Genomic DNA, 27,290 nt, shown 5'->3' with positions numbered 1-27,290 from the left:
TTCGTAGGATGTAGATGGACCTGTAAAAACCGCTTTACACAAAATTCATCCCAGGGATGTAGGTGGATAGCATTACATAATTTTGTTTATCATCCCAGGGATGTAGGTGGAGTGCAAAGGGTTAACATCCACTTCAACCAACTTTTGTTCATACAGAGTGCTATTTCAACCACCGCTAAACGGCGCCGCCGAAACGTTGAGAATTTCGGGCCCTACGCAAATACACAATAGAAACTGAATGGAAACCTTCAGGACGTCGACTAATGCAGAGCGTCTCTCCACCCTCGACCCAAATTAGAATTTCTAACCCTGTCGTGTGCGTCGAGCTAAATGCGTTGATGTTGTTCACGTGAGTTGGATTTTAGCGTTGCTTGCTGTGTGTTTTGAGCATTCTTTGGTGAGAACCGCTTGTTTATATGCATAAATGTTTGCTCAAGATTTTTATTTCCATTTAAAATTTATGATCTATTTTCTGCAGACAGAATTTGATTGCAACATTCCAAAAATTGAATTCAGTTGTTTATCATTGACTTGGATGCAAGCAATGTGGGCAAATATATCTTTAAAGCATAAAAAATCTAAAAGCACCAAAATATCATGGAAAATACCGGTACCAGACATTGGGATTAACACAATCGAAACTTCTTTCACGGCCGAATCAATTTCCAAATTATGGACCAAGTAAGTGTTTGCGTTTACTGAAAAATATATAACAGTGGTGCCGAATACATCGATTGCATGCCAATAAACATTGTTAGGATTTTTAGGTACTAGCTCAAAACACTTAAATATTTTATGATTGAAGTACCTAACCAGTAAATGGGCCTTGTTTAGCAAATGATATAAGAACTTCTCTTATTGGTCAATCATTTTGACCTCGTTTTTGTAAATGTAGCTCATGAGCCTAAAAAGTTTGCATGACCCTGATGTAATAATGTATGTTATTAATTCATATTGAACATACTATAGCATGAATAATTAATTAATGGATATATCGTGCCAAGTTGAAGGATTTAAGATATGATATAATTTTGCAGTGTTCCTTCATCTGGTTCTGATTTAATTTCAGTTGAAGAAGTGGAGAATTTTATCGGTGGCATCGAAGATCATATCACACAGCACTTTAAGATAAAGTTTCAGGTCAAATATAATTATTTAGTTGGTATCTTCAAATTTTTTTGATCACTCTTTTTCGGTCACTGACAGAAATTAAGTTTAACATGTAGTTCTATAGTCTTGAATAAATTTTATGCTAATGAATTGCTGTCCAGCTTTCATTTTATATTAACTTCAGATGTTGCCAATAACTTCTTTGAATTTGGAAATAGGACTCTTCCACAATGAAGGCAAAATAAAGGTACTTTGCAAAATTATATTGTGTTGAATTGATTACAAAGTAATAGAAGCTTTTATAGTTTGGGTGTGAGACAAACTTAATGATAAAGACTTTAAAAGTAACAATAATTTTAGATGGAAAAGATATTAAATCTATAATTTTGCAATATCTAAGAGTTTAAGAAAACGTTTGTATAAATTCTGTTCAAGATAAACATTGATAAAGTTGAAGTCGTCAATTTCTTATTACATTGGTTGTAGGTTTTGTCTATGCGTCACGTACACACAGTGCTAGCTCATCTCTCCTGCTTGGCTGTTGAGCAATTGGACTGGAAACAATACTCCCCGTCAAGTGATACCACACCTACAGCATGATTTGACTTCAACAACATCCATTTAAACCCCTTTACGTGGCATAAGGATTACTTAAATACGTAACAATGAATAAACAATGGACAATTTGCGATAAAGTTACTGCTGATCCAAGTGGGCAATGTGACTTATTTCCTGCTTTTATGGGTTAATATGGTTTTATTGTGTCGCAGTTCCTGATTTACAATGCTTCCACGAGGATTTTTACAAAAATAACTTTCAAGAAACACAAAAACTGTGTCAAAACCCATAATTTGACAAATTTTGACTTTATTTTAACCTATTAAATTCTTAGAAACACCCCCCTAGGTGCTGAAAACAACTTTATTCTTTGATTCGTGGTCAAACAAGGTCCTTAAAAATTTTTGACTTTATTGACTTTTGTGGGCCCTAGTAATAGCCATTTTATTAATCGCTTTATAATCAAAGTGTCATTAAACGACATATAACTACCCAGTAGGTAAATATATGTAATTACCTGCGTAACTACGAAGATGAATATATTTAAAAAGAACAATTCACTTCACGAAAGCGGGACACATCAATCACTCAAAATTGGCCGTTAACATAGCACACTGAAGTATAAGCTCTTGGTAAACGGAAATACTCACGTTTAAGTGTTTAGCCTCAGCAGCCTGGTCAGCTAATTTCTTCTCCGCAACACTACGCTCTTTAACAAGATAGGCTATTCTTTTTCGTGCTGCAGTCTGTCATTATCTATTGTCAATTCCGGTACCGATTTTTGTAAATCTGTCAATTCCTGAAAAAATATATGCTGTATACTAAGAAATATTAATACCAACAGCGTAAAAACTAATTGCATGTCACCACTAACTGTTTGTGCAATATACAACAAACATGCCTGCTCACCTGCACTGGTAGCTTCCAGTTCTTCATGTCATGTCTTCTTTTATTAAGTCAAGATGGATGAAAATATTGATATACTTACCCGTGTTACAAAGGTGGAAAAAATTTTACCCACGTTACAGGGTTTTCGGTCAACTGGAGTGATTTTTCACGAAAACAATACAATGCCTCATAAAATTCATACGACAGCCGAAGTAGTTGAGATCAGCTACCAGTTCGTTTAGAAACAGTTCCCTTACAGCCCAGGGCCGGATTAACCAATACGATGCCCGTGGTAAAATTTTGAAGTAGTCATTGTATAGCCATCAAAAAGTCAGAATCACAATGAGAGTAGTTGGCAATTTGGCATACAACTTACAAGCCAGCCAGCCAGGAACAAAACCTGGTAGAGTTGGCATACAAGCCAGAAACAAAAGATGGTAATAGTTGGCATACAAGCGAAGAACAACAACTGATAATAGTTGACATACAAGCTAGGAACAAAACCTGGTAGTAGTTGGCATACATTGTAACCATGCCACATGGCATGGCATGTGCAACCTTTTTCACTGGAGGGCCAAATACAAAATTTTAAATGACAACGCGGGCCACATGATTTTTTCAGAAAAAATTAGTATCGTAAAACGACTTTCCTATGCAGTTTATGTAGTTAAGAAATAGATTTAATGCAGTCCACGACACACTTGTGACAATAATTGTAGATGGAAGATGAGGAAACTAAATTCAATCAAGCGTATTGCGAAAATATGCAACGCAGCATTGTTGCATCACAAAGGGTAATATTTCTATACACAGCGTGCGAAAATTTCCATTGCTTTGATGTAAACTGCATGAAATAGTGATGGCTAGTATGAAGTTCTAACATTTTGCTGAGCACCACGCGGGCCGCACGGAACAACCTGGCGGGCCGCAGTGCGGCCCGCGGGCCACTGGTTGCACATGTTTGGCATACAAGCTAGGCAGTAGGCAGAACAGATAGTAGTAGTTGGCATACAAGCTAAGAAATAAGAATAGGCATCCCATATTTTTACAGTTCAGAACAACGAACATCAGATAAATGAGGTTCATATTTTACTCTTTTCCTACTAGCCTACTATTACTGAATTAACCTATGCGCTAACAATCTACCTACTACTCAACTATATACCGGGTGATTTATTGCCCACTAGAATGATGTAACTTTTATTTTCAAATTCATTTAGTTTCACATTTCTTCAGTGAGTATACGCTCTTATCGTTTCATACATATTCTAAATTTTGCAATATCGACCAAGACATAAGGCCTTCAGCTACCAGCCCAGTTTCACTCATCCAATTTTCATTGTATCGCACGTAGAAATGGCAAATTGTTGACTAAAGAATAAAGCAATTTTCCAAACAAAAAGCAAGTTATCATAGCACCATCAAATTACACCCCTGGTATAACAGGTTGTAAAAAATAAATCGAAAATCAAATTTCGGTAAATGTTACTTATCCAAACTCTTTCAAGAAAGTTAGGAAGCTACTGAAAATTTTATATCGTTGCAACTGCTTTTACTAAAACAAAATATACATCAAAATTCAAAAAATGTCGATTTCGACACCTCGGCCGTTCTAGTGTTAAGCTATAGCAGTATAGCTAATGGCGGTTGCCATACGTCCGGAGTTTCCCGGACATGTTCGGAATGTTAGTGTTCAAACTGCGTCCGGGGGGGAATGCTAAAATATTCTTAAATGTCCAGAATTTTTTTAAATTGTTTGTTGTGTTATGTGTAATCATTTCTACGGTAGCCTGTAAAGGCCACAGCAATTATAATTTGGGTTCCGCAAAATATTTATGATCACCACAAAAATATTTCACGTTAGCGCAAAATTTTTATGATCACCACAAAATATATATTTTTTCTCAGCAAAATATTTTAGAAAGTCACAATATATATTTTGTCTCCCTCTAAAATTATTTTGTGCGTTGAAAAAATATTGCGACTTCGAAATATTTTGCAAAGTCGAAATATTTTGCGAAGTCGAAATATATTTCGCTGTGAAACTTCCACTACCGCAACAAATATAAATTCATCGCACAATATTTCAGAATCGCATCGCAACATTTCAAAATGTGTGCTTACCGTATGGCAGGCGTAGTTGATGAGGTGTTCGGGAAAGGAATAAGGTTACCAGTCACAGCCACAAATAGTGAGAGATAGTAAGCTTTTGCAAGCCTTAGCAAGCTTAGGTGTAGGCTACACGTTAAACATTGTAAGGTCTTTTGCAAGTTCAGTATGCAAACAAATTGTCTAGGGCTTGGCTGTATAGGTTAGGCCTACCGAATGTAAGGTGTGGGGCTATAGGCTATGTTGTTTTTTTGTCGCGAAAACATTACAATAATTTTTTCTTGTTCACTATAGGACAGGCCAAAGCTGTTCATAACAGCAAAAATTTCAACTAACTTTTCAGAAATTTGTTTTATAAAATGAAGTGTACCTTCTTAGTGTGAAAGCTGCTCTTCATTGCAATGAATTGTGTTGAGTGCCATAATGAAATACCTGACATTTTTATGATATGTTCACACTGTGGTCACGGTGAGTAGCGTACCTTTCAAGTAAAGATATAAATATTTTAATGAAAATTTGGCTGTAGACTAACATATTTTTTGTTTTCTTTTTCACACCAACGAGAAATGTTTTACCTAAATCGACTATGTGTCTGTGTATTATTATTAATAACTAATTATTATTTAGTAAAAGATATATGATACAACGTGCCAAGTCATGTCTCAAAAGTCCACCTGTTGTTTTTATGTTTTGCAGCTACTACTTTGGATCAAGATCAAATAATATCTGAATATTTCCATTCAGGATATGAGTATGGAGAAATTTTACAATTGCTACACAGTCTTCATAACTACGCAATCAGTATGAGAACTTTAAAGAGACGATTGCACAATATTGAAGATGTGGCTGGAAAAAAGACATCGCCGTTTTATTTCAGGCAGAAAAACGTATCGAGGAGTTGTTAGATGGACCGTCTTCTTTTCGTGGATATCGGTCAGTTTGGCACACATTACAAATGGAAGGTTTAAGAGTAACAAGGTTGTATGTAGCTGATGTACTACGTAATATTGATCCGAATGGGTGTGAGGCTCGAAGAGCTCACCGTTTAAGGCGAAGAGAGTATCACAACCCTGGCCCAAACTATGCATGGCACACAGATGGTACACGACAAGCTGAAACCATTCGGATTTTCTATACATGGTGCAATTGATGGATTTAGTCGAGAAGTGCTGTGGCTTAATGTTACACGATCAAAAAAATGTCCACATGTTGTCGCTAATATGTATATTAAAGCTGTCACTCACTTCCAAGGCTGTCCGATTGAAGTAGTATCAGATTTGGGTACAGAAAATGGATTGTTGGCAGCAGCGCAGTGCTTTTTTCGAGATAAAATTAACTCGCATCGTTATGTACCATCACCCCGAAATCAGCGGATAGAAAGCTGGTGGTCAATATTCTCCAGGTTTCGTGCCTGTTGGTGGCGCAACTTTTTTAGTGACCTTGAGTTTCGAGGTGACCACAGTGTGAACATATCATAAAAATGTCAGGTATTTCATTATGGCACTCAACACAATTCATTGCAATGAAGATCAGCTTTCACACTAAGAAGGTACACTTCATTTTATAAAACAAATTTCTTAAAAAGTTAGTTGAAATTTTTGCTGTTATGAACAGCTTTGGCCTGTCCTATAGTGAACAAGAAAAAATTATTGTAATGTTTTCGCGACAAAAAAACAACATAGCCTATAGCCCCACACCTTACATTCGGTAGGCCTAACCTATACAGCCAAGCCCTAGACAATTTGTTTGCATACTGAACTTGCAAAAGACCTTACAATGTTTAACGTGTAGTCTACACCTAAGCTTGCTAAGGCTTGCAAAAGCTTACTATCTCTCACTATTTGTGGCTGTGACTGGTAACCTTATTCCTTTCCCGAACACCTCATCAACTACGCCTGCCATACGGTAAGCACACATTTTGAAATGTTGCGATGCGATTCTGAAATATTGTGCGATGAATTTATATTTGTTGCGGTAGTGGAAGTTTCACAGCGAAATATATTTCGACTTCGCAAAATATTACGACTTTGCAAAATATTTCGAAGTCGCAATATTTTTTCAACGCACAAAATAATTTTAGAGGGAGACAAAATATATATTGTGAATTTCTAAAATATTTTGCTGAGAAAAAATATATATTTTGTGGTGATCATAAATATTTTGCGCTAACGTGAAATATTTTTGTGGTGATCATAAATATTTTGCGGAACCCAAATTATAATTGTTGTGGCCTTTACAGGCTACCGTAGTTGTCGCTACTGGGCGCAAAAAACAACTAATTTATTGTCGTTTTACAGGGACACTACGGAAGCGCTTGAAAAACCCAAAAAAAAATTTTTGGAAGCAACTTCCTTATAGACATTGGCGACAGCATAACAAATAAAGTTTGCAAGAAAGAACCGTAGCGGTGCGATTCCGACAGAAGTTTGCATTCGAGTGTCAAAGCAGACTTTTCGTTGAAAACATTGTGTGCATATCAAAACGATACAATTTCGCCAGCTAGTACAATGTAAATAGAGTTTTACGTTTAAAGGATGCTTATGCTGATGCTGATGTTTTAAAAGTTTATGTGATAGACCTCATGCTGTCACCGAAATGTCTCTTGAGTTAGGCCTTATGCCGAAAAGTGTCATAAAAGTATAATTGTGTTGAAAATATTAGCAAGAAAACGCAAACTAAAGAGGACATTTGGACATTTTTCAGTATCTTTCGAGTACAATTCATTTTTTTAGAAAAGAGGCCCTAAGTAACACTAATAGAAGGCTAGGCCTACAAAACTCGCACCTTTGCTTTAATAATTAGCCTTTTTACATGTGCGGTTCAGTTGCAATCTTTCTGGTGCACGTTTGAACTTAACAGACCCCAACTTCGAATTTCACTCAACATGCGAGGAATGCGGGCATGTAAAACCGCCTAGGGCTGGATCGAACGGCATTGAATAAACGCGTGGTCGGCGATCAAAAAGGTACGTAGGGCTGGATGGGCAATTGGTTGAAAAACCCTTTTTAATTCGGAATTTCAGTAAGTTTCTTAAATTCGGTAATGTTTTGGAAATAAATACAACGTCTCACCTATACGTTTTGTCGAAAGTATAAACAACTAACTCGAAATGCGGAAAAAGTCGACATTTCGTTATATTTGAGCGTGCTCGGAGGACCATTTAATTTTATGAAAAAAAAGACTAATGGTAGGCCTATTATAATTAATTATAATTATGAACTAATGAACTTTGCAATATTGTGATCTCTTTAGTCAAGCGGAAAGGTCACAGACAGTCCGGCCCTTTGAAATGAATATGAGGATTTAAATTGAGTCGAAATGTCCAAATGCTAAAACGAAACAAAAGCTGGTTAAGACCTCCCACAGTCAAAAGCAATAAATCAAACCATCGTTCTGATTATTTTCATTTCTCACAACTATTGATCATCAAATAAAAGTCATAATAAATGTAATTTTATGCAATGACTTAACCAGAGCATAAACAACCCCATTGTGTACATGTTTGCGCTTTTTGAGGATAAGCGGAGTTTGGTGTTTGATTTATCAGCTAAACTAGCCGACAAAAAAGAAGTTGCTGCAGCATTATCTACATAAAAATGAATGCAATTGGCGTGATCATAAACAGTTAACAAGGGACAGTCTCTTTTGGGAGGCCATTGGCAAGTAAGATGATATTTTAAATCAGCCTGCTAGGCAGCTGAATGAACACACGTGGCTTGGACCGAAAGTTTTATCGTTTTTTAACTATTTTCAATTTAGACAAAGTCCTTGATCAGATAGAGCTCAAAAACAGTTAAAGTACAGTATAATGTTTCCCAATTACCTAAAAAGAAGCCAAAGTAAATGTATAAGTTAATTTGTACAGGTGATATCAGTAAACAAATCAACGACACTGAATATGAACCAAATGACTGACATTGAGATGGTCGACTTTGTGACATCAGGTATAGTACACTAGCTTGTGTAACCAAGTGCGCACTTATGTAACCAGGTACATGTGTTAAATAATTTGAAAATCATTTCTAGCGGAAGAGAATTGCGCTGGAAAAAATCGTAAAGAAGAGGACCCAAAGCAGTCTGGCCTACGTTTGAGGAAACATCATGTTGGTTGCATTTATCGATAAAATAATAAAGACAATGTCAATTTTACTGACAAAAATGAATTGTAACGGTTTAATCTTATCTCTGCAGCAAGAACAAGAAGGTGATGGAAATAAAAAGGAAGAATACTACGACGATAACAGCGTCGTGGGCACGGGCAATGGACCAGCGGAGTCAAATAACTTTACTTTCGGATCTTCTGAAGTAAGACGGCTTCAGAGATAAGTTTTTATTTTGATATTATTCAGGTTGTTACCACTAATTCTTACGAGCAGGCCCACCAAATTGATTCCATAGGTTTAGACTTGCAACTTGACCTGAAGTAATTTGTTGTATAGATCTCAGCGTGTTAAATAACATACCTCAATTTCAATCAAACGAAACGGCAGCAAATGTTTCTGCAGGATACGAACCCGTGATTGTGATTACCATAATTGTACAAACGTAACTGTAACTAAATTACACCTATAAATCCAGTGTTTGTGACTGTTCTTAAAACACCGTAAGTCATATATTAATATTTTCTCCGACCTTGCTGTGGGTAAGAAATCTGAATTAGGGCCAGTGATTTGTATTTGCCGATATATTTGCAAAAGTTTGTTTATTTCGACGGGACGTTTTGGCTTTTCACGGTGTGCTTTACCCTTGACAAGCATAAAAATCCATTGCATAATTGTTGCATTTAGGCAACATACGTTTGTGACGTATTTCTGCAGGATAACACATTGGAAGGTGATGAAGAAGAAGACAATGTAAAACCGGAGAAAAAGAAACGGATTAGACCCAAGAAAAAGTGTCCGTAAGTTGTACTATAATTTCGGCCTAGCTTTCAAGTATATGAATGGAAGAGAATTTAAAATAATCTCAGCTTTTCAATTCCGTTTTTTGTTTTTATGTGTAAAAGAGAAGAAAAGTGAAACATGTCTAAGAATAATGAGATGATGGTGTTAATAATTGTCCTAGATACTGTGGTGTCATGAATTCGAGTATCTCGCGCCATTGCAAACTCGTGCACGAGAAAAAAAATAATGGGGAAGGTGATTTTGCATGCAAACTTTGCAAAAAGAGGCTGACTTCTTGGAATGGCCTCGTGAGACACCTACGCGGCAAGGTTCACGCTGATCAAGCCAAGGCAAAGGAGATGGCCGGTTCTATGGACCGCCGCCGTAAAAATGTCCCAATCGTAAGTTTTGGTAAATACATACAGTACAAAATGACTGTGCAGTAGTTGCTCATGTTGTTGCCGTTAAAAATCATTTGTTATTCTACAAACAATTTGTGTATGATTTGCATTTGTAAAAAAAGCCTTCGAAGAAATGTTTCGTTGGTGCACTGTTGTCTTTATTTCATAAACCAGGTGGAAATGCAACGCGTACGAAGTCGGCCCAATGAAGCGATGGGATCGGGAATGGGATTTGAACGCAGAGAGATTAACGGTCTCGGAAAAAGGTGCACAATATTGTGTTTATTGCTGATTATAAATAGATAGCTATATTGTGTGCACGACCTGACCTGCATAAATGTGTTAGAATTTGCAATTCATGTATTCGTTGTGTTGTTTTATTTTCCTTTTTTCCACAATTCTCCAGACGACGACTTCAAAGTGGAAACGAGATGTATGGTTCAGTTGAAAACATAATCATAGATCTCACAGGATCATCTGATAGTGATAGTGAGGAAAATAGCGGCACAACTGTGGCAATATCTCTTGTGCCAACTAATGTCAAGAGACCAGGTAACTTCAACGAAATCCTTACCGCTCAAACACTTCATTAAACACGTGATATGATTGCCAACAGCAATATAAACAATTCTTTCACGCAGAACGTATATATTATATGTGTACATGGCTTATATTATATTTTCTCTGGTATCTAATTGTATTGATTCAATTCAAACGATGTTTAGTGCACAGGGTTCATAGTTGACCTGCCGTCGAAAGATGAGAATAACTGATTTAGGAACACTGAATTACTTTGTTTTGCAATGATCGCCAAACACCACTGGAAATAATTTATTCGCACAGAACGCAACCATAACTAGATCAAACAACTGCGCAACGTTTAAAAATCAAACACAACTTGTTACTATTGTTCTGATATCTACTTGAAAATCCTGTTATTACTGATTATAAACAAGTAATTCATTTTTCATCTTCATCCACATCTATCTCATGATAGCAGCAAGATACTGCCAGAAGGTGATAGATGTGTGTTAAGTTAAAGTTGACATGACAAGGCTTTAGAATTTAGATAATGGACGGAAAGTCAAATTTTTCGTAGATCTTTAAATAAATCTTTCACGGAACTTTTAAATTTTTCTTTATAGACGTAACCCCATCAATGGAAGCATGTATTCGCGAATTGCAGGAAGAGAAGAGATGCAAGATTTGCCTCGATCAACCAGCTGAGGTACTGTTTATACCATGCAGGCACCTCTGTAGCTGTACCGGGTGCGAAAAATATCTCAGAAAGTGTCCGATATGCAGAGCTGAAATTGAAAAATCTATGCGTACTTACAGGTCGTAATATGTCTGTAGGGCATGCTTGCCTGAAGTGGCATAAATCCTCCTCACAATTATTTTGTTTGCTTCTTCTCGTTGATATCGTTTCGAGCAATGATTTATAGAGCTTAAGATGACACAGAAATGTCAGTGAGAATACCTACAGATCGTGTGTTACTTTGTGAGTGTGACGTCATACAATCGTGTGATAATTTCGTGAATCATTACATTGATGTCTTTTTGATATACAGTACTTCAGTTTAATGGGAATGGTTTACAGTCTAAAATATTAAGTTTATAGTTAGTATCGAGTTATAAATTGCTATAAGACTAATCGTGTTCGAATGAGTAATCCCTTTTGTCACGTGGTATGTTGGTAGAATTTGTATAGAAAACATGCGGTAGGACATACGCAAATTTGCAGTGACTTCTGAGCATCTATGGATTCTATAATAAATAGTGTTATATTACATAAGGTGAGGGTAAGGCGCTTGGCCTAAACATATCCTGTATAGGTCAAAAGCCTACGTGATGTCCTTTGTTTAATGAAAACAGTTATGCCTTGAGATAGGTATAATCTCACTAGGAGTTCTAAGAACTGAGCACATGCTGATTGTGACGTCACCAATGGCAGCCTGCTGGTGTTCATGAGCAACCTGCTATCCGTGATGTCACATGGTTGCGAGCACCCTGCACATGGTCACAAGTCACAACCCCTCACGTCACGTGGTTGTCTATCAGTATACCATCCTGCTGTTGGTGACGTCAGGTAGTATTTGGTTAATCGTTTAGAGAGGCAGGATCGTAATCAAAAGAACAATTCGTTTTCAAAAAAAAACAGTAGAAGATTTGGGTTTTAAATTCATATATTTTACAGTTTGGGAAGGAAACACTGATTTCCGTAACTTGCCAGTACCACCATTTCTCCTGCCGTCATTTTCCGTCGTCCACAATACAAGATAGACTAATTACACAGGCCAACAAAAGGCATGATACGTTAGATCGATTTAGGGCGGATAGCTAATGCAAGCATATCACGCTGCCTATGAGGCGTACCGAGTTATCCTAAATTTATCAAGGTCATCTTTAAATGATTGAGACAGAAAAATTCAAGGAGTTGCACATATCATAAAGTCAGACCTCCGTAAACAACTACAGCTTCTGTTTCGAATATTTCAACTATTCCTAATCATGAGTACTGAAAAATACAAACACAGAAAAAAATTTTAAGCGACTGTTAACAACCAAAAGTTTGAGCGACTGGCAAAGACTAACAACGAATAGGCTACAATTAAGACAGGCAATGAAACGTAATCAAACGAATAAACAAAGCTGATAGCGGTAAGGCGTCAGCGATAAGGTGTGTAAAATTAAAATAAATGCAAAAGGAAAGAAGCTACTGAGAACTACAAATTACAAAAATTTTGGTTCGCATTTACATTTTCACTTGCTCAAAAACTGTTGGATTGCATTTGATGAACATTAGGGTGCGAAAAGTTTCTGGCCCCAGTAAATTTCTTCTTGCTGTATACAAGTTACCCGCAATTGAAAATATTCTTTCTGACGGGGCTGATGTTGCTGTTAGTCCCAAATAATCCTTGGCTAAAGTAGAAAGTGTGGGAAGTTCTTCTGACTTCTTCTTCCAATACATTAGCCTATTAACATGACAATAAAAATATTTAATAGCCCTTTTCCATGTGCACAGGCCGGGCTGGTTGTAAAGTCATCAAGGACCGCTTACATAACGGCCCTAAAATGCAGTCATTTCCATGTGATTTTTTGAAAAACTTGGCCACTTCAGATTGACATCATGGCAAGACTACAACCTACCGGCACTAGACTAAAATTACGACCCTAAAATTTCATTACGCGACCCATAGTTTGAGAAGCCCTGGTGTAGATGATGACTACATGAGTGAAGAGTGAAGACCCCACCGGACTCACCTCGAGAGCGACGATGTTGGAATGTTGTCCGTATCTGAGCAGGATCTGGACCTCCTCCTCACAATCGCGCGTTTGTTCTTGAATATTATCTGCTCAAACAATGAGCTTTTGTGATGAAACAATCAGGTATTTGTTGTCAATAAAATCAAAATAATACTAAATAACATACTAAAATAACAGTGATATGGTAATGGTTTTCACTCCACTTCATAACGCACCGTTGTTGCTATATTGCTCTTATACTTGAATTTAAGGACTCCTACTGACTGCAGAATAAGAAAATTTGTCTCAAGAAAACTCTGTGCAAATAGCTTTATGCATAATTGTCGACTGGAACATCCAATCATGGTAATGGCATTGCGTCCACATCACTTGCAAAGTGTGTAGATTTGTAGATTACCGGCCGCAAACTGTTTTCATTGAATTTTTTTCAAATGCACCATTCCTTGCTTGTTGAAGTATATTTTTTGTGCGCCCTTTTTGAATGTAAGGTTTTTTTTTTAATTTTGAGGTTTGACTGTTGTGGGTTCATTTCAGATTTCATTTTAACAGTAGCGGCTGCAGCTTAGTCAGACATTTCTAAATCTGTTATTTAAACTACTGTTACGTAGAATCCATCTAATATGACCACTGACAGTGCGAACAACTGCTTCATATGATTATTTCGATACGCCGGATTCGGTCCACAATTTTGCCATATAAAATTCGCTGTTTACTGTAAGCAGTCGGCCGTTCTTCTTGATAAAATCATCCGCGGCTGGAGAAAGAAAACAAACGCTTTTTAACAAATGCTAAATATTACAAGTTCGGGAGGAAATATCCAGCAAAAATTTCGTTACCAAATATTAAATGTTTTAAAATCTGTGTAAATCTGCAGTTTGGTTCCACTATTAGAATGTGTAACGTAGCTTACAGTGGTTTATATCGTATTTCAAAATCCCAAGTAAGAACTGATGCTAAGCACTGTATTACTTAACACCTTGATAAGAACTACTTGTAAGCTTAATAGGAATACAGTACTTACGTTCCGTACAGTACAGTACTTGTATAATATAGGTTTCACTTTTTCATTTTCGATTTTGTGCAAAACTGAAGTGAAATTCTCCACGATTCGGATAAATCATCGCTGCAAGTGCAAACGTCAAGGTCACTTTTAATGACTAAGCACAAATGTCGCGATGTGTAGGCGTAGCATACAGTTACGAGTTACGACAACAATTAAATTGCTAATAAGCGATAACAAGAAATAAAACAAAGATACCTTCTCACGAAGTTAAGTTGTGATTATATATGATAATGATAATGTATAGTTATACAACTATAATTATATGTTATAATTACATGCTTTATTACCTGACTCAACTATTCAACTGCAGTTAATACTTTTTCAGCTCCAAATTTTGAAAATGGGCAAAAACTTATCTTTTACGCACAAAATGCCGACAGCACTTATATTGAAAATAAGCCGGACTCATGTACCACGAAAATGATTTGGAACCCATTTTTTGAGCATGCAAGACACATATTAGTACGCTATGCTAATCTTGCTCAGAAGTTTAACATAAAGGTTGGAACCATTATTCTGTTTATAACTTAACTATCAGAAAAATAAAGTGTTGCAGCACATTAGATTTTAAAGCACAAATATAAATAATATTATTCAAAATCCACCGTATAGTATTCATCAAGTAGCATAAGTGGTGCGGTGCGTGGTGATGGTGCGTTATATGAATATGATTATTGTTCATAATTATAATTATAGATATTCAAACATTTTTGGAAAATGTCAAGATTCGTTTGAGTTTACGTATATGAAATGTCAGAATCTAAATTTTTAGCAACAATCTATTCTATATAATAGACATTTTAAACGCAAGTTATCGTTCTCACAGCTCTGCCAAGATTTGTCAGTACTGTATATGAAAATAACTCTGCTGCGTCATCTAGCGTTTAGCGAATTTCGGCTGCATTAAAATTTCATAGTTGGTTACCAGTAATATTTCAAAGACCGTATACAGTGGGACCTCGTTAATCCGTACCCCGAACAACCGGAATCCCCGCTATCCGACACAAAACTGCCATATCCATAGAATTAGTAGCAGCAGCAGATGGATGGATAGCAGCAGCATTAATGCATTAGATTTAGAAGGTTCAAAATGGTCCTTTTATGGTCAGGCATGCCCACTAAAATGTATTTTATTATTAAACCAAAAATATTACATCTCGGGATTTTTTATATGTTGTAGGTAACATCTTGGCTCTTGGGGTATAATTTGCACTTAATTTAATTTCAAGGTCACGTGATCCACAAGGTCATACGCATTTAACTTGCTCTTATCAGGAAAAGAAGACAGATTTGGATTCCTTGTGAAATCACCTTTCCAATGACACTAGTTTCATCAAAATTGGTCAACCGGTTACCAAAATATCAGGGCCGAAAATTTGGCGGCCACGTCCGTTTTTGCAAAAATTCGAAAATTCGAAGGCCTATATCTCCAAAACCACTGGTCCGATTGAGCTAATATTTTAGATTTGTGCTAATTATGCTAAGACTGTAGGGGTTAAACCCATTGGGTGATTTGACATGGAATGACCCCATGTCCAACATATTACAAAAAGATGTGACTTTTAATTATCTATATTAAATACTTGCATTTATTTCATCTTTCACAGGGCAAGGAACGCAATATGCTGCTTACGATGCTTCCCCGCCCCAAGTGGCAGTTATTCATCCAATTACCCATCACAGTGAGTGAATTGACCCAATTAAAATCTCATAACTTATATAAGCAATTATGTATGCACCGAACTGAAGTACAATGTCAGCAAGAGTTGATTTTGTTGAAACTGGCATCAACCTGCTCCAGTTGCGGCATCTAAGCAATGTCGTCCAGTCTGTTCAGCTCGTTAAAACTGACAATCAAGCGTTTCAACTGCGACAACGTGTTGATTCCCTTCAACTTGCCTAGACCATTCCCGTGCAAGTTGAGCACCTGGAAGTGAGAGAGAGATTGTATTTGGTTCCGACCGATTCAACATTCAACCGTTTCTGGTGTGAATGATACATCACTATAGCACATGAAGGTTTCGTTAAAACGCTACAAAACTTATGTACATAAACTGGGAATAAAACGTCAAAATTAGAAATAGAAATTAGAAATAAAAATCAAAATTCCAAATGCGATACCAAACGGCGCTGCAGCAAGATTGCAAGCCTATTTTGTGGACTTAGAAGAGCTGATTTGTGCAGGAAATGGATCATTCCTGGATGAAGATTGCTTCTCATCATCTTCAACATCGAATCTGACCAAGTATCGGATGTAAACTTGGATGAAAATTGACTCAATCACAGCATCATGTAAATGAATCGATGTGGTAGTGTAAATCGCAATAAATTGCTACTAAGCTTAATACACTGCAGCAAGCATAATGTAGATAGTTACCTGTTCAGGGCTGTAAACGACATACTCGTTGTAAGTATTGGTGACACCGGTTAAATCTGTATTTTTAACTTTTTCTCCAAGAGATATTGCTCCACCTTAATGACAAGATAATTCGTCATTTTTCAGTTAGTTAGCTGTTAGAACAAGGCTGCTACCTACACATAGCAATATTTTAAGATTTGCAATTGTGTGCCATCTCTCTCCATCTCTCCATCTCTCTCTCGCCATGATCTCTCTCCATCGTCTTCAGTTTAAAGTACTTTGCAAATTCCTTGATGGCATTAGAGGGGGTGTTAAATAGGGAAGCCTGCCAATTACCCCGCTCCCCGATCAAAGTTTGACCAACTGACCCTGCTTCTCTCAAACCGGATAGAAGATCTGGATGTGGTGTGGGTTGCTCTGAATCATTCTTCATTTCATCTTTCCTAAACCTCTTAAGGATGGTGACAGCATCTTCCTCAAAATTAGGAGTTGAAGTGCTCCAGATGATGTTGTCAGACACCTCTGCTGTGATGCAGCTTGGCTTTACCTGAATGATGGGAGAAAAAAATTTTCTGTGCTATTTTGGCAAAAAGTTCTTTGAAAATGTGGAATTACACAAAATTATAGAAAATTAATGGCTGACAAACAATTCTAAAAGAGCAACTGACCCATTTTTCACGATCGATGTTCATGACAGCTTGTAATTCGTCAGACATTCTTCCAGATCCTCCTTCAAGAGCATACGAGAGTGCGGTGCCTCCGAATCTGCCAACTTGGGGGATCCCTTGATCACCCCTTGATCAACGAGAAGCCTGAGAAAGCAATGAAAAAGCTATTTCGTCTGAGAAACAGCAATTTTAATAAATTGAAGCAAGGTGAATCAAGGTGAAGCCTTGACCTGAGCAAGCACACTTACTGACTTACTTCAGTATGGTTAATTGGTTATGTTTTCCCAGCAGCCGTAAGCAACTGGTTTAGCAGCGTGGTGAAGGACCGTTCGGTCGTCACTGTCCAATGCTGACAGCAAGACTGGCGTTTTGTGGTTAAGCAACTTTTTAACGACATCTTCATCATTCTAAAATTAACAACAATGAACAACATTTAACTGTTGCATTGACTACATAAATCGAAAAAAAAATACTGAGAAAGCAATGCTTGGTCGATAAATACATCCACAGATGTTTATTATTGACAATAATCAGATTCTGTAAGCTAATCCCACATGTTGTACAGCCAGCATGAGTGGTGTTTGATTCTTGATTCCATCGACTTGAATATTGATGTCAACGTTGTAATCCAACAGGAGGTCAATCACCTGTACAGTAAATTACCATGATAGTAACAATGTAACATATTGTTAAGAAGGTGTGCAACGGCAAACAAAAAACCAATACTGACCATGAAGCGCATAATACATGGGCAGAAAAAACTTTGTTGCAATAACATATGAGATGGTTAAATAAATACTAAAACAAATAAGAAAAATAGGAATAAAAATGAAAAGTTAATGTTTTCATTTCAGACACTAAGACGCCTCACCCGATGAGCTTTCAGTTGAATGGCTCTTGTCAGTGGGTTGATGACGATGCTCTCGATTTCGCCGCTGAAGTAATCGTTCACGACAATAGCCGGATCGCAGTCAGGAGAAGAAACCTCGATGAGTGGGATCGGGAATCGACAAGTTCAATTTATCGCTCCACTTCCACGATCATGCTCCAGGAAGAGTCTAAGAGAACCGGGTAAATTTTGCTTTGAAATGTCGATAGAAACACAAGTTTAAAATGGCATGTTTTGATTTACGAGCTGTTATACATGCACAGTTTAATTTGAAATAAAGTTTCTACAAAATACTAAATTTTCTACAATTTTAATTTAAGACTTACTTCAATATGTTAGCAGTTGTGTCATCATTAATTGCAGAGTTCCACAGCAGAGCGGCAAAAGCATTTCTACCTGCCAAATCAGTGAGTACGATCATGCCTCGGAACGAAGAAGGATTTCGCTCTGCAAAACAAATAAATGAGAGACCGTGAAGGTTAGCTATCTTTAAAATACAGGGCATCACGGTAACTAACACTGCATAGTGCATACCAATGAAAACCTTGATGAGTGTAAGGTTCTTCGTAAAAGCAGCATAATGAAATGGTGTGCATCCACGCTCATCAGTTGTGTAACTTGGCACACCGCATTCAATTAAGACTTTTGCCACCTGAAGAACACTAGTGTGAACCGATGCTTAAGAGGAAACCATGCTTAAGAGGAAACAAAGGTTATTACGCCCAACATATGCTTGTTGACATAAGAGTAGTGGCTATAAGTTTTCTTACACCATAGCCCTTGTTCTAATATGTCACATTTGCTATTGGAGATTTGTATCAGTTATCATGGAATTAAATTCAACATGACAACTTTCTTCATCTCCGATGCAGGGTGAGCAATGGAAATCTAAAAATCATTTCTACCTTGATCTGAACATCAGTGTTGGTTGGTCGATTTATTGCAAGAACGTGGAGAAGGTTCTGCTTCAGGTCATTCTTTTCACACAGCTTGCTAGAATCTCTCTGTTTGCGAAGTAGAGATAAAACGACCTGGTATTTTCGAGCTCGCATCGCCGACTGCAAAGAAAATGTAAACAATGGCGCAAAGTCGTGGACAGATGTGGTTGGTATTCAATGCAAAATAAAAACAGAAGTTTAAAAGTAACATTTAATGAGACATTAAAGACTAAAAAATAAAACTATTATTTAAACATTAATGGTTAATTGGTGCTCACTTCTACTGCTGACGCATACTTCACTCCACAAGCTTCAAGCCTATCCAGCATAACATAAGTAACACCTTGCCAGCCTTTCTCCACAACAACCTGTAACAAACACAAGGTTGGAATGTGCATGGCTGAGAGCTCCCCTGTAGCTTAACATGTATTAAGTATAACTTTGGGAGAATTGAATGGGGCAAATTTTGGCAAAAAAGACAGTAAGCGCAAAAATCTTCATACTGTATTGAACATTAACACTATATTCTGCGCGTTGTACGTCTAGTAATCTTATACTCTGGGAAAGGACCTTATACATGTTAGTGTCCAATACAACATGAACACTTCTACAGTTGTTATTTTTCCAAAAATTTGGTGCAATGTTTTATTAAGTAGTTTCACCTTGAAAGCCGGTTCACAAGTGGGCTTGGGTGGCGGGGCAATAGCAGACTTCAGTCTCCATTTCCTGTGGGAAGTTTCTTCCTGGGTATCAGCTCCACTTAGTGGACGTGGGATTGTGATTACGTTTGTGTTGACGTTAGCACCTTTCCGGATCAACATCATCACACAACTGGAAAAATATGTCAAAGAATTCTTTTAGTGCTCATCAGCTTTTACAGACAAACAACAACCATTTCCTCGATTTAAAAGCAAATCTAAACATGAGTTCATAGAGTTCACAATACTTTGATCAGATACGCATGAAGTACATTTCGCTTAAAACAAGACACCCAGTTAAGCGGTGAATGCAAAACAGCAAAGTGAATGATGCGACAACTGACAACCAAATAATTTTCCACAACATGGCACAATTACTTTAAAATATCACGTTTTCAATAGACTTCATAGAAAAAGACCAGTGCTTAAGAACTTAACCTCACCTGTTATGGCCGGCTTTGACAGCGAGGCTCATTGGAGAGTTGCAATCCGAATCTTGTCTGTTGATGTTTGCCCCTCTCTCGACGAGATGCATGCAGCATATCATCGTACCTTGACGAGCAGCTTCGTGAAGAGGAGTTCGACCTGAAGCGTCAGCGGTGTCCACCTCCTCACCGGACATTCCTGAAGTGAGCAGTGTCGTGAGTTCAATGGGATCACACCCTTTCTCCGAAGTAACCAATTCTCTGAGAAATAATAAGCTCAATGGCATAGATGCTCATTGCTGTAAATACATGCGTTGTTATCAACCGTAATACAATAGTTTCTCTTGTTGCTTCATTTAATGTTACACAATGGAGATGTATTTGAATGCGTAACTCTCATGTTTAGCAATAGCATTAATGCATTATACATATGATTTCATCATATCATTATCAACCGGACCTGTACAAATTTATTGCTCATGAAAATAAAATGAGATAATGCAAGTGTCTAAGAAGCTAAACTTAATTGCCAATCTTCACGTAAGCGTAATGAAGAGGAACCCGTCCAAATTTATCAGCAACTGTGAGACTGGCGCCTTTCTCTATCAGCAGATCAGGAATGTCAAAGAGGGCAGATGATGGGCCACTTGCATTGACAGCAAGATGAAGAGGTGTCCTGCACTGGGCATCACATTCTTTCAATGACGCTTGCTTCTCAAGCAAGGCATTCACCAGGTCAATTTCTATAAAAGAAAACTTTGTCGAAGCCTTTGTACAATAATGCTTTTATCGTATGTAAAAGTGGCTATTGACTGGAACAGAAAGATGGAACAGAATAATTATGGTCCTGAATTTGGGTTTTATATTCCACAATCTCAGGCAGTTACAGGATTAGGGATTTATGCTCATTGCCCATGCTTAGGTTTACATCAGTTTAACCACCTTCTCCCTTTTCAACCGCAAACATGAGCGCAGTTCTTCCATTCCTGGGATCGGGTGGCACGAGTTTGATGTCTGATATTGTTTGAAGAAGAGCTCGGATAGCCGGAAGCAGGCTGCGATCGCCAGGACTGAAATGTTAGAAAAACACATACATCCATGTACTGCGTAATTAATGGCATCCAGGCCGGATAGCCACTGTCAAAACAGCGACTGTCATAATGGCGACTTCATAATAGCGACGTAATCAAGTGAGCGACATTCCAAACAGCGATGGTATAAATGCCGACCGCATTAAAACAGGACTGTTACGATAGCGACTTAACTAGGCTTACCATATTTTTTTGATTGAAAAGCGGGACGCTTCAGAACAACAAGCCCTATCAGATAAATGTGGTTTACATTTTACTAGAAGTATGAGACTATTTTGGATTCCTATCGTCAGGGACAACTAAAGTAGTAAGACACCAAGAAAAACTAAAATAATGGATTTTGCTAGGAAACAAAACAATGTTCAAGCATTTGTAAATTTACATAATCGTCCAATCATACTTTTCTGTAGACAATACTTTCTTCCAGAAGTCTATATTCAACTTTATTTTCTCATAAAAACCACAGCAGGAAAAGTCAGTTTTAATTTTGCAGGTGATAAGGGCTTTCACATTCAAATGGTTTTTGCAGAAGAAAATGCAAACAAGTACCGGAACCGTACGAAATAAGTTCTTTCAATAACCCAACTGCAAAAGGATCATCTCCTCCTCCTAGCCTACTATTACTGAACAGTGAACAAGCGAATGCGCTAACAATCAACTCACCACTGGACCAATTACCCGCTACAATGATGTAACAATTACTTTCACATTTAACACAACGAAACGAGAACACGCATCACTCTTCAGGAAGTTAGCTAAACAGACCAATCACATCATGCTAATATTCGTGTAGTGTGGGGCAATGCTGGCTCAGTAAATGCCAAAGCGGGACTTTTAGTTGACTGATCGAGACGCCGGGACAAAGCCTTTAAAAGCGGGACTGTCCCGGCTAAAACGGGACGTATGGTAAGCCTAGACTTAACTCGTGTTCACTGAGTCGAATGAGGCATTTATAAATGGAAGGCAACACTATGACGTGTCACATTAATTTTAAGGTCGTTTGAAAAATTTGCCCCAATGGATTTTATAATTTCAAGAAAAGGAAGTGACATGATAAGTTATGAAGGCTTTTTGTACAGGAAAGACAAAACAAAGTTAAATACAATCAATTGGAGATGTGCTAAAACAGGTTGTAAAGGTCGCCTAACGACAAGCCTTCAGTATCGTGAGCAACAACAGCCCCCAGTGAGCAGTGGCGTCCACACGCATCCACCAAACCCTACGGAAGTGGCAGCCAGGAGAGTTGAAAACAGTGTAAAAACAGCTGCAGTAAGAGCACGGGATCCACCACGAAGAATCGTGCAGGATGCATTGACCGAAGTTAATGAAGAAGTTGCAGCAGCTGTTGGCTCTTCCACAAATCTGCGTCAAACCATCAGACGGAAAAGGAAAGCAGAAGTAATGCCTCTCGTAAATTACTTCGAAGACCACTACGTGGGCCAAAGAAACAGACGGGGAGACAGACGACAGCCATTGTTTCCCGTACATATGCGGAGTGTGAAAGCCAGACAAGATGCGGGACTGCCACGAACCAACAACCAGCTAGAGAGTTGGCACAATGTGTTTCAGGGATCAACGGAAACTCATCATCCTTCCATCTTTCGATTCATCGAAGCTTTAAGACGGGAGGAAGCCCTTCAAGGGGCAAACCGAACCCAGCTACTACAAGGCAGAGACCTGACTCAGCGAATGAAAAGATAGGTGACAATGAACACACGAATCACTGTTGTACAGCAAAATCGAGGCCAGTATGATCTGCGGCAGTTCCTTCGAGCCCTTGCTCACAATTTAGAAATAAACGTGGCTTGATTTTTATTGCAAGACTTTTGGTTGTTTTAAAGTCCCTTTTGGTTTCAATCTTTCACTACGCAGTGTTTGCCTGTTTGTGCGTGCATACGTGTGTAGAGAGGTGTGGGGGATGGAAGGTATATGTGGTGTGGAGGGGGTGAAAGAGTGCGTGTGCGCCTAAGCCTTGGATTTAATAAAAGAAGTGAGGTCGCTGTCGTGTGGTCGCTCTATTGACAGTCGCTATTTGGAACCCGAGCCGTAATTAATATATAATACATTAAGAAGTATTTGTGAAGTATTTCGTACAATACTACTGTTTGTAAGTCGGTAAAAACAGGTCATTACACAACCAGCACAACATACCCATGTCTGGCAACAGCAAGAGTTAAAGGAGCGATAGGATATTTGTGCTTAGGGTTGTTTGAGCAAAAGTTTGGCTGAGCGCCAGCATCCAACAGCATCTGTTCAGCGCGACCTTTTCGATTCAACAGCGTCGTGATTAACGGTGAAGCACCTTGGCTATCCAATAGATCCAACTTTGGCTTGTGGCGAAGAAGACATGCCAGGACTTTGCATTCCTTTGAGAAATTTACTTTTGTTAACAGCAAATACCTTTCAAAGCAAATAATTTTCATCTATTAAAGTTGGTGCTAAAAACTTTACTTCTCAGGCAGAAAATGCACAGTTCCATTTTCCAAATAACCCTTTAACATTACAAAAATAGATTGTAGGCACTTACCTTGTCAATGGCTGATTTACTGAGATAATGGGCGGCGGATTTTCCTTCATCATTTGGGTTGCGATAATTTCGACGAGTTTTTCCAACAATCGTACTCACGTCAGACTTAGATGCCATAACCAAAGCTTCAAGCAAAGGACAGGCCTGGTCTTCAAGCTTCTTTGTCTTTAATAAAAACATGGTGGTTTGGAAAGTCTAGACTCTAGGTGCTGCAATTTTTAGGCTGACTTCCTTCTTAAATGTCATATTATCGAGTATCAACTTATCAAGTATCGATCAAATAAGTCACCCGATCAAAAAGGCCCCGTGTCAATGGTTCTTCAGCAAGTAGTCTTGCTACTATAGTGCGGCCACGCTCATCACGGAAATAGGCATCGGCGTGATGTTCTGCCAACAAGTGGCCCAAGTGGGCAGTTTCTCTGTGATCTTTCAACAAGGTCACTCCTATTGGGGGCATCTAAAACAATAAAAAATTGTTCTTATTGTTGTGAATATCCAGACTTTTGCCAGTTTATAAAAAATTCTTAACGCACAACTACTGACTGGAATTTGTTGTGTAATGTTTGGAGCAGTTAATGAGTGGTAACATGAACAAAACAGCCAACACAGCCTATAAAGCATGACAGTATGCATTCCATTTAACTCTGTGAATACGAACAAAGTGATTTTGGCGAACCTTTCTGTCATTATACACATCGGGGTTGGCAGAAGCTTGTAGAAGTACCAGCACACAGTGGTACCATCCATAAGCTGCTGCATAATGAATGGCTGAGTTGTTTGATGAATCGGCAACATTTTGATCGGCACCTACAACCAAACAACGTAACTGTGTCTGAAATTGAAATCATCAACGTGACTAAAGGCAATATTTGATAAGATTAATGATAAGTTATACAAAATTACAAGGTACTGTAGTTTCACTGTGAGATGTAGTACATGATTATAGCAAAACTTTACAACCTAAAGGCATCCTCTTACCTTTATGTAGAAGATAGGTGATTACAGGATAATGTCCATTCATTGCTGCATGAATCAATGCCGTCCTTTGCAACTCGTCCCTTATTTCTATGAGTGCACCAAACTAGAAAGTAAACAAAGCAAATTTTAAGCATAAAAAAACAGTTCTGCCACCACATGTTAAACAAGGTAAATCTTGTACCTTAAAATGCACATGAAATGCTGCTGTATAACCGCTTATAATGTTTACGTTTAACGAGATATTTTGTTTTTAAAGTCCATTATAACGTTCAGGGTAAATCCAAACAACTTTACAACAGTCAACACTGTCATAACACATTTGCTTTAGTTGTGTAATTTCGTTACTCACTTGTTTTAGTTTTTTGATACGTTAACACTATATTGTGTTGTTGTTAAAGTGGAATTCTGACAGTAGTATTATTTTATGATTTCCAAGGATTATTCTGTCTTGCATTTGGCAAGCTGTTACTGTTTCATTTAAAACGGTTAAGCTGTGTCAACACGAGGCAAAGTGTCTAATCAGGTAACAAGTAGACAACAAAAATTGATTAAGCCATGTTTCATTATTGTGTGAACGACACTGCCACATTTTATTTTTCCCTTGTGCTCATTTTGTAACAAATGATCATCTTTTTTATAACAAACAAAAAATTGTAGCTATTACTATGATATAGCACAAAAAATTAAGAAACAAAAAGCTCCAACCCAGAGACCAGAGTTTCATGCGGTATAAGTTACCCCAATTCAAGTTCTGAAACATGACTGTGCATCGTAAAGCTGGCAACCCTCCTAAATCAACCGCGTAACACAAACGTTGGGAAGCACTTATTTAAAGTGACATGTACGACTACATACATACAAGTTATGATAAGGTAACATCACGTTTTAAATACCTCCACCAATAACATGCAAGTTTGGACATGACCATTCGCAGCAGCCAGCGTGAGCGGGGTGGCACGAGCCTTTGAAACACTCAAGGTCTTGTTCAAGTCAGTTTTGTACTTTGCCAACACTTCTATGACAGCCTTAACAAAGCATTTTACAATTAAAATTGCCTTGGAAACACACTATACTTTATGACCGAGTATGTTATGGTAAGTAATATAGAAAGTAAAATATATTACGCTTAAATTACACAAAATACGAGGGTTTTAATAATAAAAAACATTTTTAAATCACCTCACAACCGATAAAAAAAACTCTCAAAGGCGCTTTACAGTAACAGATAAAACAATTCAGTTTCATAAATTATCACAGGATATTTCAGTAAACATGTTTAAAATAAAGAATATTCATAAAAAATGTACAACATAAAATACCATATTTGCTTAACTCTACTTACAGCATGGCCATTCATAGCAGCGTAATGAACGGCAGATCTGTTGTTACGATCAGGACGTTCAGCAACATTAACCACATGCAGGAAGTTACTCTTGCTCGCTGTTTTCAGCAAAAGATCAACATTCTTCTCTCTTCCCGCCTCAATCATGACTGGGGTCATTCCATTAACATCTTGCTCTTCAATGCTTACCCTGGCGGAAAGAAGATAATTAACACGTTCACTGCGATGTGACCCACCAGTGGGTCGTACAAACAAAATTACTGTTTTTTTAAAGTTCACTTTGATGCGACTTATTATTGTGTCATGCGTAAAATTTTGCTACTAAGTTGTGACCCACTGGTGGTTCTTACGAAAAAAATTACTTTTACTATTTTTTTGCCTTTTTTCCTGTTTCACAATACTTGTTCAACACAGACAAATGGTGAAATTTTTTGTAATTTTATTATATTGAAAAAGAACATACAGCTTGCTTTTCGACCAATACGGTGCTATTTGGGGAAGTTTGTGTATTCCCATATAAAAAAAATTCCTATGATTGTCTTGATTTCAGATGAGGAGGTTGGTTTCCAGGAATTTAATTGTGAATGGCGTGTTACAGTTTGTCCTGCAATGACCTGACAAGCGTAACAGTTCGTTTCTCTCACCATTAGACTAATGATGTCATCTGATATAAATAGACTGAATACGTCTATTGGCCAAACTTTACCTTCGTGTGAAGGTTCAGCCTGAATGCAAAGAGTTTCTTGACCAGTGAAACCAAAATTCCTCTGCCTAACACTGGTAGCAGAGGTACATTACCTTTGCATTACAAAACAAAGTACCTTTACATTACAAAACTGCATTGCAAACCAATTAGTCAAATTACAACTGTCGTCTGTAAGGTAGTAATAAAATACAATAACAACCAAAATCCATTATTACTGATGCAAGAAATGCTTCTTACTACCCCAGTTTTACTAACTGTTTTCCAGACTCCAGTTCAAATTTAACTTGAATTTAAGCTGAGTTAGGGGGATAACCGTAATAAAAACAAACTAGCATGTTCCGAAATCGATAAAAATTTTCTAACATTCGTAGGATGTAGATGGACCTGTAA

The 27,290-nt window shown here is 37.7% G+C and overlaps 2 protein-coding genes and 1 pseudogene across 3 annotated transcripts; 2 read left to right on the top strand and 1 right to left on the bottom strand.

The window, feature by feature from the left end:
- The first annotated feature begins 263 nt into the window (after nucleotides 1-263).
- LOC143448597 (uncharacterized) lies at nucleotides 264-1,710 on the top strand. The gene is made up of 5 exons (XM_076948407.1): nucleotides 264-349; nucleotides 569-681; nucleotides 1,070-1,140; nucleotides 1,295-1,357; nucleotides 1,597-1,710. The coding sequence occupies exons 1-5, from the start codon at nucleotides 264-266 to the stop codon at nucleotides 1,708-1,710; spliced, it is 447 nt and encodes a 148-aa protein (XP_076804522.1).
- A 6,824-nt stretch (nucleotides 1,711-8,534) lies between these two features.
- Nucleotides 8,535-11,456, top strand: LOC143464937 (uncharacterized). 2 transcript variants are annotated; one of them, XM_076963011.1, is made up of 8 exons: nucleotides 8,535-8,609; nucleotides 8,692-8,768; nucleotides 8,857-8,970; nucleotides 9,483-9,565; nucleotides 9,730-9,949; nucleotides 10,124-10,215; nucleotides 10,356-10,501; nucleotides 11,095-11,456. In XM_076963011.1, the coding sequence occupies exons 1-8, from the start codon at nucleotides 8,564-8,566 to the stop codon at nucleotides 11,292-11,294; spliced, it is 978 nt and encodes a 325-aa protein (XP_076819126.1). In that variant the 5' UTR covers nucleotides 8,535-8,563; the 3' UTR covers nucleotides 11,295-11,456. The 2 variants fall into 2 exon arrangements, with proteins under 2 accessions (XP_076819126.1, XP_076819118.1); XM_076963003.1 differs by having other exon boundaries at nucleotides 9,453-9,565.
- A 1,033-nt stretch (nucleotides 11,457-12,489) lies between these two features.
- On the bottom strand, nucleotides 12,490-27,000 carry LOC143448587 (uncharacterized; annotated as a pseudogene).
- Between the last annotated feature and the right edge of the window lie 290 nt (nucleotides 27,001-27,290).

Source organism: Clavelina lepadiformis, chromosome 1 (genome assembly GCF_947623445.1).
Source record: "Clavelina lepadiformis chromosome 1, kaClaLepa1.1, whole genome shotgun sequence".
Lineage (NCBI taxonomy): Eukaryota > Metazoa > Chordata > Ascidiacea > Aplousobranchia > Clavelinidae > Clavelina > Clavelina lepadiformis.
The sequence above is the reverse complement of the archived record's forward strand: the minus strand, read 5'-3'. Positions and strand labels throughout refer to the sequence as shown.

Coding starts and splice junctions, on each gene's coding strand:
- LOC143464937 (XM_076963003.1), top strand. CDS start 8,564: ATGAACCAAATGACTGACATTGAGATGGTCGACTTTGTGACATCAG. Junction 8,769..8,856: donor TACGTTTGAGGAAACATCAT/GTTGGTTGCATT, acceptor TTATCTCTGCAG/CAAGAACAAGAAGGTGATGG. Junction 10,502..11,094: donor AACTAATGTCAAGAGACCAG/GTAACTTCAACG, acceptor TTTTCTTTATAG/ACGTAACCCCATCAATGGAA.
- LOC143448597 (XM_076948407.1), top strand. CDS start 264: ATGCAGAGCGTCTCTCCACCCTCGACCCAAATTAGAATTTCTAACCCT. Junction 1,141..1,294: donor ACTTTAAGATAAAGTTTCAG/GTCAAATATAAT, acceptor TATTAACTTCAG/ATGTTGCCAATAACTTCTTT. Junction 1,358..1,596: donor ACAATGAAGGCAAAATAAAG/GTACTTTGCAAA, acceptor CATTGGTTGTAG/GTTTTGTCTATGCGTCACGT.